General features: G+C 35.7%; 1 protein-coding gene across 4 annotated transcripts in view; it reads left to right on the top strand.

Moving 5' to 3' along the window:
• Positions 1-14,737, top strand: part of LOC120776180 (palmitoyltransferase ZDHHC5-B) — a 108,051-nt gene that overhangs the window by 70,773 nt on the left and 22,541 nt on the right. For all 4 annotated transcript variants that reach the window (XR_005705401.1, XR_005705402.1, XM_040106797.1 and 1 more), the window contains exons 2-6: positions 8,616-8,734; positions 8,844-9,001; positions 9,080-9,252; positions 11,289-11,483; positions 11,704-11,965. Coding sequence is in view for 2 of the 4 variants with exons in the window: in XM_040106797.1 (XP_039962731.1) it covers positions 8,616-8,734; positions 8,844-9,001; positions 9,080-9,252; positions 11,289-11,483; positions 11,704-11,965 (907 nt within the window). In the remaining 2 variants the exon portion in view is untranslated. The remainder of the gene's footprint in view (positions 1-8,615; positions 8,735-8,843; positions 9,002-9,079; positions 9,253-11,288; positions 11,484-11,703; positions 11,966-14,737) is intronic.

The raw sequence follows: 14,737 nt of genomic DNA, 5'->3' as shown, positions 1-14,737 counted from the left end.
TCTTTGAGGTGTTATAACTGAGCCGCAAGTTAAGATACAAAACTGTTATTTGATAGAGGGTATTGAGAGGATACTTGTGGCTTAGAAGATTTTCAAAAGGGCTCAGTCAATATGAACGCAATTCGATCTGGGTGAACTACAACCATACCTACTTCCCGTATTTTCGGATTTTATATTCCATCTGATTCTTTCACTTAGCAATATATACACTTTTTTATCAGTATCACATTTTGCTGAAATAGTGGCTTCAATGCGTGCTGTCATTTTTCTAAAAATATGATAAACTCAACCGAACTTACATATGTTCCGTACCCAAAGCTGAATTTGTAAAAATTTAGTTAAATCAGATCAATAGCCCTAAATACCCAAAATAGTGACTTCCGACCCTCCAGCTTACTTCCAGCTGTCCATGTTGGTCAGTATGTGTAATTTATACAATATTTCAATGAAATTGAGTGGACATATTGGTCTAAATCCAACATCCCTAATATAATGATTTCCGATTTTATGTTTGGACTTTTCCTGATCTACTCAAAGCATTACATCTAGCCCCTTTGAGTTGAGTTTTAATGATATTTGCTGTGAGCAAAAAATAGTAAGACTTTGTTCATAATTTCAAAATTCTAAATTTATTCTTCAAAATCTATGTCGTTCCCTCAAAGTAATCCAGCTTGGCCCCAAAACACTCGTAGCTAAGTTTTTTCCAATCCTCGAAACTGTTGTTAAAGTACTCAATGCGCGTAGCGATTCTCGTTTAATGACTTCAATTGACTCAAAATGGTTTCCTCGGAGCATTCGTTTGAGTTTGCGAGGCTAAATCAAGCGAACACGGTGGTTGGTTGAAAATTTGGCGAAAAACTCACGGAGAATCCATGCAGTATGTGACGGTGCATTGTCGTGGTGCAAAAACCAAGAGTTGTCGGCCCATAATTCCGGCCTCTTTTTACGAATAGCTTCGCGCAAACGACATATAACACTCAAATAGTATTCCTTGTTCACAGTTTGACCGTTGGAGGGAATTCGGGGCGCACAACACCTCGATAACCGAAGAAAACTGTCAACATAACCTTGATTCTTAACCAGCTTTGACGTGGTTTTTTTCAGCTTCGGCTCACCTTTGCCAGGATATTTGGCCGATTGATCGTTTGTTTCATGACATCCTGGTTGGTAGTCGGACACCATTGTTTCACAGCAGTTAATGCGACGCTGGTTTTCGAAAAAATTTGGGGCCAATCGTGCTTTTACTTTTCTTAAGCCCAAATGATCTTCTTTTCACTGATTCTTCCGATATTTCAACGATGCTAGTAAGATCTCTGACTGTTAGTCGTTAATTCTCAAGGACCAATTCCTTTATTTTATTGACGTTGACGTGTTGATCATCAGTTGATGTTGATGGCCGTCCTGGAGGGCTGTTACACAAGAACTTAGATATTTTAATTGTTACCAGAGCGGAAACATTTCAATAACAGCTTAACCTTTGCTTCGTGAAATTTTGAACATACTGCAAATATGAAATAAATTTATGTTCACCCTGTATAATATTAAATATGATTTTTGAAAGCTGATATAAATCATATTTTTCGCGAAAATAATTAATAGTCAACATACTCAACAAAGCCAATATGCAGCCGTCACGTAAAATATTCTGTAGCACTAATTTAAAATTCCAGAAATTCTAAAGCTCCATATTAATTAAAAATATATCCAAAGCATTTTAGCAACTACACGAATACCATATTAAAAATTTCAGACGATAATTGCGCATGCTGCTAATTGGAAAACTTCACAGATCCATAACATTATTTGACAATTTCGTGACAATTCGACTGAATAAATGCTGGTGAAATGCCAAAAAAATAAAGAATAAATGGAAAATTAAAACGAATTAGAACTTTAGTAAGAGTGTTGATGACCCAACAGTAAATTTTTGCTCCCGCATGCCGCTTCGCCGCCCCACCGGCGGTTGACCAGGTTAATTTCTGGTTGTCATCTTTTGCAGCTTAAACATCACCGAACACATTTACCGCCACAATATGAACCTTTCCATCACGCAGACACTATGCCGCCTACCTCCTTTCTAATATGGCGTTGCAGGCCTCTTCCTTTCATTTGTTCGCCCTTTTATAAGTAATTTTCTGCTAGGAAGCTTTTACCACGGAAGAGACCGTTGTCGCCTAAAGTTTCAAAGTTTTAATTAATTGAAGGAAGTTGTTCATTCGGTTATCCCATCAGGGTTGTTATCACACATATACATATGTACATTTCATAAATGTGTGTCTCTAGGTATAACTATGAATAATTGTCATAGCTGGCTATAATTACAACCTCCTCTGTTAGCAAGCAATTATTGAGTATTATCGTTACACAGAAAATACCTTTGTGCTTATATTTATATGAGTTAAAAATAGCTGGGTAATAATTTAGTGGGTGTTACATTAGTTGTCGTTGTAGGTCAACAAGTTTCCATCAACCCACTGCTATTGGGTTATTAACCAAGTTCACAATTGCGTTCCTACGTAATGAATAGTATAAATATTTATTGAGCTTCAAGCAGCAATCGTTCGTTTACCTTCGTGTTGTAACCAAGTAAACAGCTAGATAACCACATAAACAACTGTTCGAGTACTCTAGGAATGGTCTACGCCGGTTCTCCCACTTTCAAGGCGGCACCAATAGTTAAGTAAATACACCTGTACTTGAGACATTAAACGTTTGAGTTGCAAATAATAACACGTGTACTTGAGACAACTTATGTCTATACCTAGTATATGTATGTTACATACATATATATTTTATATATTCCGTGTAAATGTTGCCCGCAATGCCCTAATGCATTTTATCACATAAGATTTTTGCACCATTACATCATAGCTCTAGTATGCCAGAACCGACTGGAGAGTTTAAAATTCCATTTAATTTCTACGGCGTAATTGTGAACTCAGTTCTGCAGTTTTCCCACTCATTGTCCCACAAATTCATTGTAAAGTTCAAAAGACCAATCAGTTTATGGACACTTGTATATAAATTGAACGATTTCTAATAATTTAGGTATAAAATCGTTGTAACGTTAATATTCTTATAATAGTAATCTTATTTCATTCGACTTTTTTACTATTCTCTGGTTAAACAAAATAACAATACAGTTATCCAATTGAGAGTACCTGGGTATTTATGATTTATGCCAAATGTTTGTTCGATTCGTTCTCTTACACCAAAACTCTTCCAACCTTTAAATGTTTGAATTAGCGAATGGAAAATCGTGAAAATACTTAATGACCGAAATATACTATAAGCAGATGTGTTCAAGGGGTTACATGGGTTTCCTCGAGTAAAAAATAGCCTTTTTACGACAATTTTTTTTCATATAAAAAAATAAATATTTTATTAGAATTTTTTTACAAAAAAAATTTAAATTTCAGTGAAAATTTCGCGACTTTTTTTTTCAAATAATTGTAATCGAAAAAATCCCTCGTCCAAGTCTTTAAGAATTGTATCTTAAAGATCTGTGTAAAATTTCATAAAGATCGATTGAGTAGTTCTCGAGATATCTTCTCAACCGACTTCAAAAACACAGTTTCGAGAAAAACGCTTTTAAAGACGTCGCATTTTCCTTAGGCTATATTTCCGAAACTATTACTCGTTTCAACTTGGACTTCGGAACTTCGGAATCGATCTTCAGTAGTCGAAGTTCTTGACATTCGAAAAATGGATTATTTTACGAGAAAACTTGATTCTCGAGTAGAATTGGAATCGAGTTTACCATCCCTACTGGCAGCCATCGCGTGCACATATAATAACCTCCGCACAATAACCACCACAAAAAAATTATTTTTTTTCCATGTCATTTATATGGAAAACAGAAAATTTGAAACAGGCACCTTTTAATATTAATATTAAGAGCTCATCTTTTGAGTGACATTCTTTTTCACATTTTCGAAAGTTTTTAGCCTGTTTTTCAGTTGAAAAAAAGGTTGCCTCAGAATGACACACCCTAATATATAGTATGTATATTTAAAACTTCATATTCTTCGGATATAAAATTTTTCGTTTTTTGGAACATACATATATACACATGTTGTTAAATAACTTTTATAAAATTTTATCACTTGAAAACAAAAAAATCAGATCTTATATAACGCATAACTGGATTAATTTTTGAAGCTACTGTATGTTTGTGCAGTTAATTAACACAAAATTAAGTTAATTTCGACTTGAGATATGAATATTTAATAGACACGCTACTTGATTTTGGGTGAACAACGAATCAATTGCCATGCCATCGCATACATAAATATATACACAAATACATATTTATAGAGCTATACCGCCTTATCGCATGAGTTCCTACCCAAACCCCTGACACATATGTACGTCAGAATTCATTTGTAATTGCCTCTCTCCTCAATCCCCTTAGCGTGTGGTCCGTTGTGTGACTTTTTAAAATTCCACAGGCGTTGCTAATACGAGTGAAAAATGTTTTTCTTTTTTTTTGCTTTGGTAGCTTTTATTCAATTTTTTGTTTACTAATGCACAAAAAATAGAAACAAAATAGAAAAGAGCCGACAAATTGTTTGCGGAGCACTTCAAATTCAATTCGCATACGAAATTCGCCTCGAAATGTTTACTTTTCAATTCGACAACTGCATTATGCGCGTCTCCAGCTCGTGAATTATGTATGTAGGATGTGCGTATGTATGTGTGTTGGTGCGGTGTTGGTGTAAAATATTTACAAATAACGAGGTTATCATAAATCAACTTAGCATTTGATTAACATAAAATAACAAAAGCGTTGGGCGAACAAAATACTCTATCGTGAAAAATTTACATTTTTTATTAAAATCACTGAAAAGCTCAATGGAATTGGTCAGAAAAAGCAACGGAATTTTCACTCGTTTTGTTTATTCTATGTGACAAATGGCTACCAAGTCATGTTGTGTGATACTTCCTGTGCGACAATACAAAGTTGGTTTTCCTCATTTTAATTCCTTACTTTAGCGTGAAGGAAACGCGATGATACTCGTAAATTCTCTGCTGTAGGGTATTAATGGTTTCACCAATTTTTACTTAAAGAAACTAAAGTCTGAATTGTACTTAAACACGGCGACAGTTTTCTCATGCCTAATATTTCATATAGGATATGACCCAAGCGGTCTTTAAAGATGCCTACTGTCTTAAATATCTCGCTCACCTTCAATCGACCGTCTGTCAATATGAGTTCCTGGATTACCATAAATGGAGCCGTTTTCGGAGCCACCAGACATCAAAAATTGGCATGCAATCGCATAACAACTCGTTGGACCAAGCTCACCGTATTCCTCATCTTTGATTTCCTTCCGAAAACAATGATAAAATCATCGATTATATTGCTTTTTTCAGTAAAATTGAAAGTGACTAGATAACGAACTGATAGTAAATTTTGAGATTTTATCGCCATAGGGCTATGAGGCTAAGTACGTAGGGGAACGAACACTCCATATAAAAAGTGTGCCATCGCTATTTTTAATACCTCATCCATCAAGAGACCTTTATTCATTATAACAAAATCAGCTCTTTTCGCTGCACTTCTCATGGTTTCAATTGTAGGCAAGTAGGTAGGTAGATAGGGGTGCAGCATCCCCGAGCTCAAATAACGCTAGATACGCCATTTTGTAGACAGTAATATGAAGTCCAAGTATTACATGTCAGATTTCTTATAGACTTTGGCATTTGCAGAGAAAGTAGAAAACTGTCTCCTTTATCCCTTTGGCTAAGGGAAAAAATTGTTATAGGACAACCCGTTTTTGAGCGCATACTCTCCATATAAGAGTGTTTCGACATAGTAGCTGCAAGTTCTTATGTACCTTCTCTTGGCCAGTTTAATAACTCCTTACTTTTTGTCTTGTCATACATAGGCCATATCTTCTTCGTTATCTTTCAGTTGATTATTGATTTCCATCTGTTCTGTGCTGAACGTTCACCTTGCGTATAAATCTCTCTGTTGATCGTTTTTAATGCAAACTCATATCCGTCCATAGGTAATTCTAACTCGTCGTTATCGAAAAAGTTTCCATGAGCGGATGATAGGATCGGAGAGAAAAAGATGTCAAGATCCTTTAATTCCAAATATATTGTACTGAGATTTCCAACACATGTCTGTTAGTTAATAGTAACAAACATAATAACGGGTGAGGTACTTCAAAAGCCATTTTTAACACATCACGTGCTAGTCGTCTCAAGCTGTCATGTTATTTTCGTTCAATATTGTTTGACATTTCATCATGGAAATACTTATGCCTGAACAACGTCTACAAATCGTTCAACTTTATTACGAAAATTCACGTTCTGTAAAGATTGTGTTTCGCGCGGTTCGCTCAACTTATGATCAACATAATCGGCTTACTGAGCGTACTAATCGCAACATCATCACCCATCTTGAGACCCAACATTCATTATCGGATAATGTTCGACCGAATAGTCCACTTGGACTGGCGCATGGAACGACCTGACACATTTTACGTCGAGATCTTAAATTGAAAGCGTCGAAAATACAGCTTCTGCAAAAACTGAAGATTCAAGAGCTGTCATATTATCCAGAAAAAACAACGGGTTGGTGGGGTTTGTGCCATGATAATCAATTATTTGATGCCTATTATTGAATCTCGTGATCTCGGCAACATTTGGTTTCAACAAGACAGCGCCAATTCCTCCATGGATTTATTGAGAGAACCCTTCGGTAATTTCACGTTTTGTGCCGGTCGATTGGAGACTTACTCTTTACACTTTTTCCTGCATAGATATGTAAAGTCTAAGGTCTATGAGGACAATCTCGCTTCGATTTAGTCCTTGGAGCAAAACATCACGCGTGTCATTCGCCAGCTACCAGTCGAAATGCTCTAACGAGTCATCGAAAAATGAACTCAAAGGTTGAAGCATCTGAGACGCGCGGCCAAAAATGTTCATTCTCCATTCAATTTGAAGTTTCTGTGTTTTTTATTTAAAAAAAGTAGAGAACCTCGAAATGGATCACCCTTTACATGAATAATACCACATGCTTGCAAAGGGCTTCGCACAAAATTTGGACTTTGGTTCGACATTTTAAATACTGGATATCTGTCATATCTTAATTATAAAATATTTTCTTAAACATAATAATTCATATATTGTAATAAATATATATATGTATGTAAATAGCCTTCTTATTGACTTTATAGCTTAGTGAAAGTAATATCTCCTATATCATTTAATATTTTTAAACTAAATTCAACTCTGTCAGAATTTAGCCCTTCAATACTTATTTGGAAGTTTCTTCTGCTCATAATTAAAATTAAATTTGTCGTAATTCCAAACTCAACCGAAGAGAAAATTTAAATAATTAAACGTATGCAAGAAATCGTCCACAGTTCAGTCATCTCTCACAACACGAGACTGTTGAATGAATGAAAAGTGCAGTTCTTTATTTATGGTATACAAAACAACAACGAAGTTATTCATTGTAGATTTCAATGCAATTTTTGCCAAATGCAATGCATTCATATAGCCAGCCAGACGTACATACGTACATGTATTGAATTGTTTGACACGATCTATAATTTTTAGCTTGTACCACCTAACATGTGGCAGCCATACGTAGATATGGTTGTGCCTAAAAGCCGGCGAATATCAGCTTGTTCGTACAAATTACGAGTCGGCAAGTGAATGAGAGTCTTTGCTTTTATGAGAACACTAAAAGCAACAGCAATGTGTCTGTATGTATGCTGTATTATATGGCACAAAGGTTATTTAAAGCAAGCATATCCGTTAGTAAACGAATTTATAAGCCAGCCATAGATACGGCTTACATAAAGTCCGATAGCTAGCTAACCTACTCACCTAACTACCTATATATTGGCTGTTGTGTGATGTAGAATCAGCATCCTTGCCACTACTAAACATATACATACATATACATATATACATATATGTATGTATGTACATATGTCTGTATTCTATGCGACAATTTCTTTTTTATGTTTATTTGTTGTGAAAATGAAATGAAAACTGTGAAGATACAGAAATAAGGCACAAGCCTCGCTGTAATGTCGCATAACTCAACCGCATGCCTGCCTACCCCACTTTTATGCCTACGCCTGAGCTCACATTAATTTGAAATGTACAAAAGTGCCGGTTGGTTTGCGCATTTGACTGTCCACAGAGTGAACCGTCTTGCCCTTTGTCCCACATCCTTCATTACAAGTTGACTCGGAGCGTATGCTTAGCTAAGTTTGCGGCTGCAAATCATCGCCGGCACCAATGACTGCCTCGCAGCCCACAACTAGAGGCTCTAGCACATACACACACATACTCATATATCCGCAATATACTGTACACCGATATAGAGGAGATATAAATTTAAAAGCGGATATCGCATTTAAACTTTTTCTTTGGCAAAATTTATATCTCACATAAAGTGTAGCAACGAATGTATTTCCTTCCTTTACGTTCAGTCAGCTACTTGCCCCTACTTAAGACTTCCCATCTCATTTCCGTTTACATAATTTTATATGCCATCTTCACTAGGTCTGTTTATTTGCTTATATACATATGTATATATATTTATTGCTGGTACTTATGTTCTTGTCATTTCCATTTCATTGCAGCTGCCAATACTATTTGAAAAGCCATCTATGGGTACCGGCATATCAGGGTGTCATCACATTTTTCGTTTTGGCCAATTTCTCATTAGCGACATTCATGGACCCCGGTGTCATACCAAAAGGTACAATTCTCTGCAATGACATTTACTTTACAATTTTATTTTTATTTTTCCTTTACTTTGTAACTATTTTCTCCACACCACACACATACACACGCGCACACCAACACAGCATCGCCAGATGAGGACCGGGAGGAGGAGTTTCGTGCACCGCTTTATAAAAATGCCGAAATCAATGGCATCACCGTCAAGATGAAATGGTGTGTGACTTGTAAATTCTATCGTCCGCCACGCTGTTCACATTGTTCCGTATGCAATCATTGCATAGAGGTAAAGTAGCAAATGTTTATTTTATTATATGCTCATATTAAATGTTTACAATCATTTTTATTCGGATTTTTATTATAGACATTCGATCATCATTGCCCTTGGGTGAACAATTGCATTGGACGTCGCAATTATCGTTTCTTCTTCTTCTTTTTGGTTTCACTATCCATACACATGCTGAGCATATTTTCATTATGCTTATTTTATATATTGAAGATAACGCCAAACATCAGGGAAACATCGCCCATAGTAGCGTATCCTTTTGAAAACGTAAAAAGTTAATTTATGCAAAAACTTTTTCAACGTCATGACTTGCCAAAAATGTTTATATATCGTTTTTGTGGGTAAACTAGGACTCCATCACTCACGTGCTGTAACTTAAACTCGTTAGTAGTAGGCAGCCGAAGCCTTAAGCTGAAATTTAAAGCAAAGCTTCACTGATTTGTTTATATTTTTCACAAACCCCAAGTGCTTTAGTACACAATTGGATTCAAAAACGTAAAATATCGGTTATTTTGTTGATTTTATTTCATTTATAGTTGAAAAGTACAAAAGTATTTTTTTATTAAAAAATAACTGATGTCTCTACATCCTTTTGGGTTAGATTAGGTTGAGGGTTGCTTTTTTGTGATACCAAAATTCCTAAAACTGGATCATCAGATCCTCACAGGCGGTTAATATCAATCCCAGCCACTTCGTCAGTAGTTTCTTTCGGTTCACTCTGGCTCACGGAGCGCTTCCAATCGATGAAATTGAGTTAAGGGTACGTAGCTACGTAGCTGATCGTATTTGCAGTTTCCGGCGATTCCGCTGAGAACGGGCAAATAAACAAATCTAATACGGAAGAAGATTAATAATAATTTTATCATACAATATTTGACTAGCTTTGTGCTAACAGTCAGCGAGTTCAAAGCCAGTATAGTCGCCATAGTGAATAGTACATCTAATGCTACTGCCACTTTTACTTCCTTAATTTTTGAAACATTTTCCCAAGGACTCCAAGTTAACTACATCTTTTATTTTTCCAATTCTAAAACAATATTTAAACCTTTCCGTATATTTTAACAGCCAAATTTAAAATCCTACCCAATAATCGGTCGGTACTTTGGTGACCCAAAAAATTCCCCAAGAAGCTATCTGCCGATATCGGATATCAAGTTCGTGTTTAGTTTTTATTTGAAAACACATCTTCATGAAATTTTGTAAAGCTACTATTTCCTTACCCGCGACTTTACTTTGGAGCGTGCGCATACCGACTGGATTCAGTAGAGGGCGTTCCTAGATAACGAACGAGCGGCTGGTCAGTTGTCTCCGAGTCAGGACAAACATTTTCGCGCGAAGTGTTCCTATGAGTGGTGCAAGCCGCAACTACAGCGTTTATTAGAGCAGAGGTACGCGATTAAATTCTGTGAGAAACTCGGTAAATCTGCGACAGAGACGTTTGATATGATCAATCAGGCTTACTCAGATGTTGCTTTAGCAAGAAGTGGTTTTTTGGAGGGGCGAGCGTCTTCTCACACTAAAAAGGGAAGAATGAGCAAATGCAAAGTGAAAATGATGCTCATTGTCTTTTTTGAAATCAACGCCAACCGTCAACACCAAGTTTTACGTGGAAGTCCTTAATAGACTCAAACGAAGGGTCAATCGGGTCCGACAAGACATCGCAGCCGATTGGAAGTTGCACCACGACAACGCCCCGGCTCACACCGTCTTTCTTGTGAACAGATACCTAACCAAAGCCGGCATGTCAACGCTTCCGCAGGCGCCCTACAGCCCTGATGTGGCCTCCGCGGATCGGCCACAATAGCGTATAGCCGTCATTGAAAGATACCCTTGTCCGGTTACGTTTTCAGATTTAGTTATACATGTAGTTACAATAGGAAATCCAACTGTGAAGAATAGTATTAGAGCTTTGGTTCGTATGAAGCTGACGTTTTTTCTTCTTATTTTAATTAGTCTAAACGTTTATAAATACATTTCCGAGAAGCATTTTTTCATAGTACAGAGTACAACTATTAAACGCTTGCTTGACGTATCTACAAACATTCAGAGTTTAGAACATTTTATGGATACATACCTTGAGATAATATAAATCAAAACCAAAAAATTATCTTAAGCGCGATTACAAATACGTCTGTTTATTATTTTATTTTATTCCGTTTTTTGTTAATAATATTTTACGGTCTATATAATTAGGTATTATTACATTAACTTAATGTAAAGTGATGTTGTCGTAATATTTAAAAAAAAAAATATTTCCCTTAACTACAAACCGTTGCCACAATCACAGTATGGTGTTGATGGCTATAGTTATAATCCTAGCGATTCCGATTTTCGGGCTTACCGGTTTTCATATGGTGCTCGTATCACGTGGGCGCACAACAAACGAACAGGTCACCGGCAAATTCAAAGGTGGATATAATCCATTCTCACGTGGCTGCTGGCATAATTGCTGTTACACCCAGTGTGGACCACAATATCCAAGGTACAGCAAGATTAAATGCACATATATATTTATATACCTACATAATACGTCACATGTACATCATGAATCGGCACTAATAAATAATATTCCTTTCTTTTTATTAACTTCCGTTGCGTAATTGAAATAAATTATATACCGCGTAAACGAATGCTGGAATCTTGCTGCCGCTTTGTTAATGCCATCGGATGTGATGCTGACACCAACAAATCGTTTTAAACAGTCTTCTTAAGCCAGAAAAATATGCCGCTCGTCGCTCACACAAGGACGGTCAGGGTATTAGTGTTATCACCACCGAACGGCGGACGAATCAACAGGGCAGCAGTATGCGAGGCAACAACACACCCGGCAATGTGCCACGTTCACCACGCGAAACGCTGAAAAACTATTACGATAGGGACAATCGACACACTCAGGTAAAGACTTATACGGACCAGGGCAATGGTTATAATCAACGGTCGGGCAGCACAACGCTTTATAGTAAGGTGGGTAAATTGATTATTGCTGGTTATTGTTGCGAATCGTTGCGAAACTACCTTTTGTAAAAACAAAAAAAAAAACTAAGCAAACTATTTAACTTACTTTTTTTCCTTCTTATATGTAACTATGTACTCGTTGTGTTGTTGTTTGTATTCATGTACGATAAAGTGCTCGTACTTGTATGTATGTACACGTTTGCCTTTTTGTCAATTATTTTATTTAGTTCCATAATTTTTTCAACAATACTTGGGTGTTTAGTTTCCATTACACACATGTACATATGTATATGCACTTCCCCACACACATACACACACATAGAAACGGTGGTTGGTTCTTATATATACATACATACATACACCTACATATTTAATAGCGTGTAGCTGCATTGAATATTTCTTAATTGCCTGTTTTATTATGGAATGACGTGATTCCCACATACGAGTAGCATATTTTGATTCCATTAATTCTAATGCCTTCCAATTTGTTATTGCTATTTTTTTTTTGTTTGTACATACATATGTTCTGCGAGTGCATTAATTGAATATTTGACCTATAGTTTCGTATTTTATTTTCTATTCTCTTCACTGTGCACTAATTGGTGATTGCATTTATATCAGTTTAATAGTGTTGTCACTGCCTGCCCGCCTGACTACGAGACAATGTTTTTTTTTTCGTATATATAAATATTATATAATTTATATTGTTTAAGGTTTAAATTTAATTGAAGCATTTTTTTAACTTTTAATTCGGCACTAACAGCTTATTACATAAAATAATGCTTGCACAATACTTGAATATTTGCTTTCGTATGCAGAGCATTGAAAAATAGGGGATTGCTGTAAAGAAATTGTATGGTTATATAATTTATGTATGAAGGTATTTCGTATAAATTTTTTTTATTTTAAGTATGCATAGCGGCTTCCGCTGAAGGTTATCAGTGTATTATTCTTTTAGGACTTTTTTTTCTAACGGAAATATTTAAAGGAGAGGAAATTTAGAATCCCTTTGTATATTTTTTTTAAATACGAACTGGAAACCCCGCTTAAAGTTTTTAAATAATATCGGAAAAAGTTTGTATTGTTTAATGGGACCCTATTCATCTGTAAAAATTGTGAAAAGCATAAATTTTTGTCATTAAAAATAAAGTTGAAATTTAATCTAAATTGGCAAGCTGCGAATATTTAAATCTTAGGTCCACAAAAATAGTGCAATTTGCCCAGCCCGTTGACAATTTTTATACCCTTAACAGATTATATTAATTATTGCCACGAAGTATTTAACTCCCAGATGAAAACGTCAGAGACCTTATAAAGTATACATATGTAACGGGTTTTTCAATAAGTTTTTTTAATAAAACAAAAACGGTTTGGAATATCAAAAAAAAATTCCTGTGAAAATACAGTCGCTGGCTTGTTGACATAGACCATAGATTTGACGTAGCCCCACAAGAAATAGTCTAATGGCGTTATCATTGAGCGGTAGCGATTTCCATTCACAGTAACGTGCCGGTCTTGATCATCTTGGAAGAAGTACGGCCCAATGACGCCGCCGGCCCCTAAATCGCACCTAACCGTAATTTTTTCGGGATGTCAGGGTGACTCATGGAGTACGTGTGGATTGCTGACTGACCAATAACGCATATTTTGCTTATTGATGAAGCCATTCAGCCAGAAATGATGATTTTTCGATAAAAATCCGGATCATTTTCAAATTGTTGCTCAGCGCAATTCACGAACATTCTGCTGGTCAAGCGGCTTCAGTTCTTGCGTCAATTTGATCTTCTAAGGATGCAGGCTAAGATTTTTTCGCAAAATTCGCCACAACGACGTCACAGAGATGCCCAACGCTTGAGGACGACGTGTAAGACACTAATTTGGGTCTTCCTCAATTGATGCGCTAGCGACAGCAATATTGCCGACACTACGGTCACTTTTTTACTCACTGGCATATGAACATTTTGTAGTGTGCATGTGGATTAAAATTTTGCCACTACATGCTTAATTGTTGATCAAAAATAAATCCATAAATTGGACGTAGCGCTCTTAAAGACTCCGAATTTCAGTAGTAAATTTTAATAATTTCGAGTCGCTGTTGGATTGTATATCTTTCCATGATGAAATGGCAAACCTTACTGATGAGAAATTTCAAAAGAACGAGAAAATATAGCGTCATTTGCTGTCCCTATCGGTCTACTTTTGTAGCGTCCATAATAGAAACCCCTTTAGTATATTTGCTAGAATTCTTTTTTATGAAATTCTTGCTATCTTACCCATTTTCAGATTAAATTATAAAAGTACAAACCAAGTAGCTTCCTGTAGGTCAATATAATAAAAAATAGAATAAGAACAGTTAGAAACCTCCTGGCATTTCTAGCAAATTAAAATCTTCACTGCCATTGCTCGTTAAATTTAAAAGCTTCTGCAAATTTGTATGGAAAAGTTTAAAGTTTCTGAAAGTTCTGATTTTTTTAAATTTCTTTATTAAATATTTTTACATTTTTCTACTTTTGAAGATGTTTTTTTTTTTTTTGCATGTGCAGTTTAGTTTTTTCTCTAAAATAAATGTATGTATTTAGTATACTACTATTTACCGCAACTAATTATTGAGCAAACTGTTATACTATATAGTTCTGTAGTAAAATGTCTGAAGGCAAAAATTTAAGTCTCCTTCGAATCACCAAATATCTACTCCATAATTTTGTACTATCTAAAATTTAGAGCTCAAAAAAACATACTACTAAGTATGGTATAATAATAAAATATTCTCATTAAGGGGTT

Source organism: Bactrocera tryoni, chromosome 4 (genome assembly GCF_016617805.1).
Source record: "Bactrocera tryoni isolate S06 chromosome 4, CSIRO_BtryS06_freeze2, whole genome shotgun sequence".
NCBI classification, from domain to species: domain Eukaryota; kingdom Metazoa; phylum Arthropoda; class Insecta; order Diptera; family Tephritidae; genus Bactrocera; species Bactrocera tryoni.
This window is presented reverse-complemented; position numbering and strand designations above follow the sequence as displayed.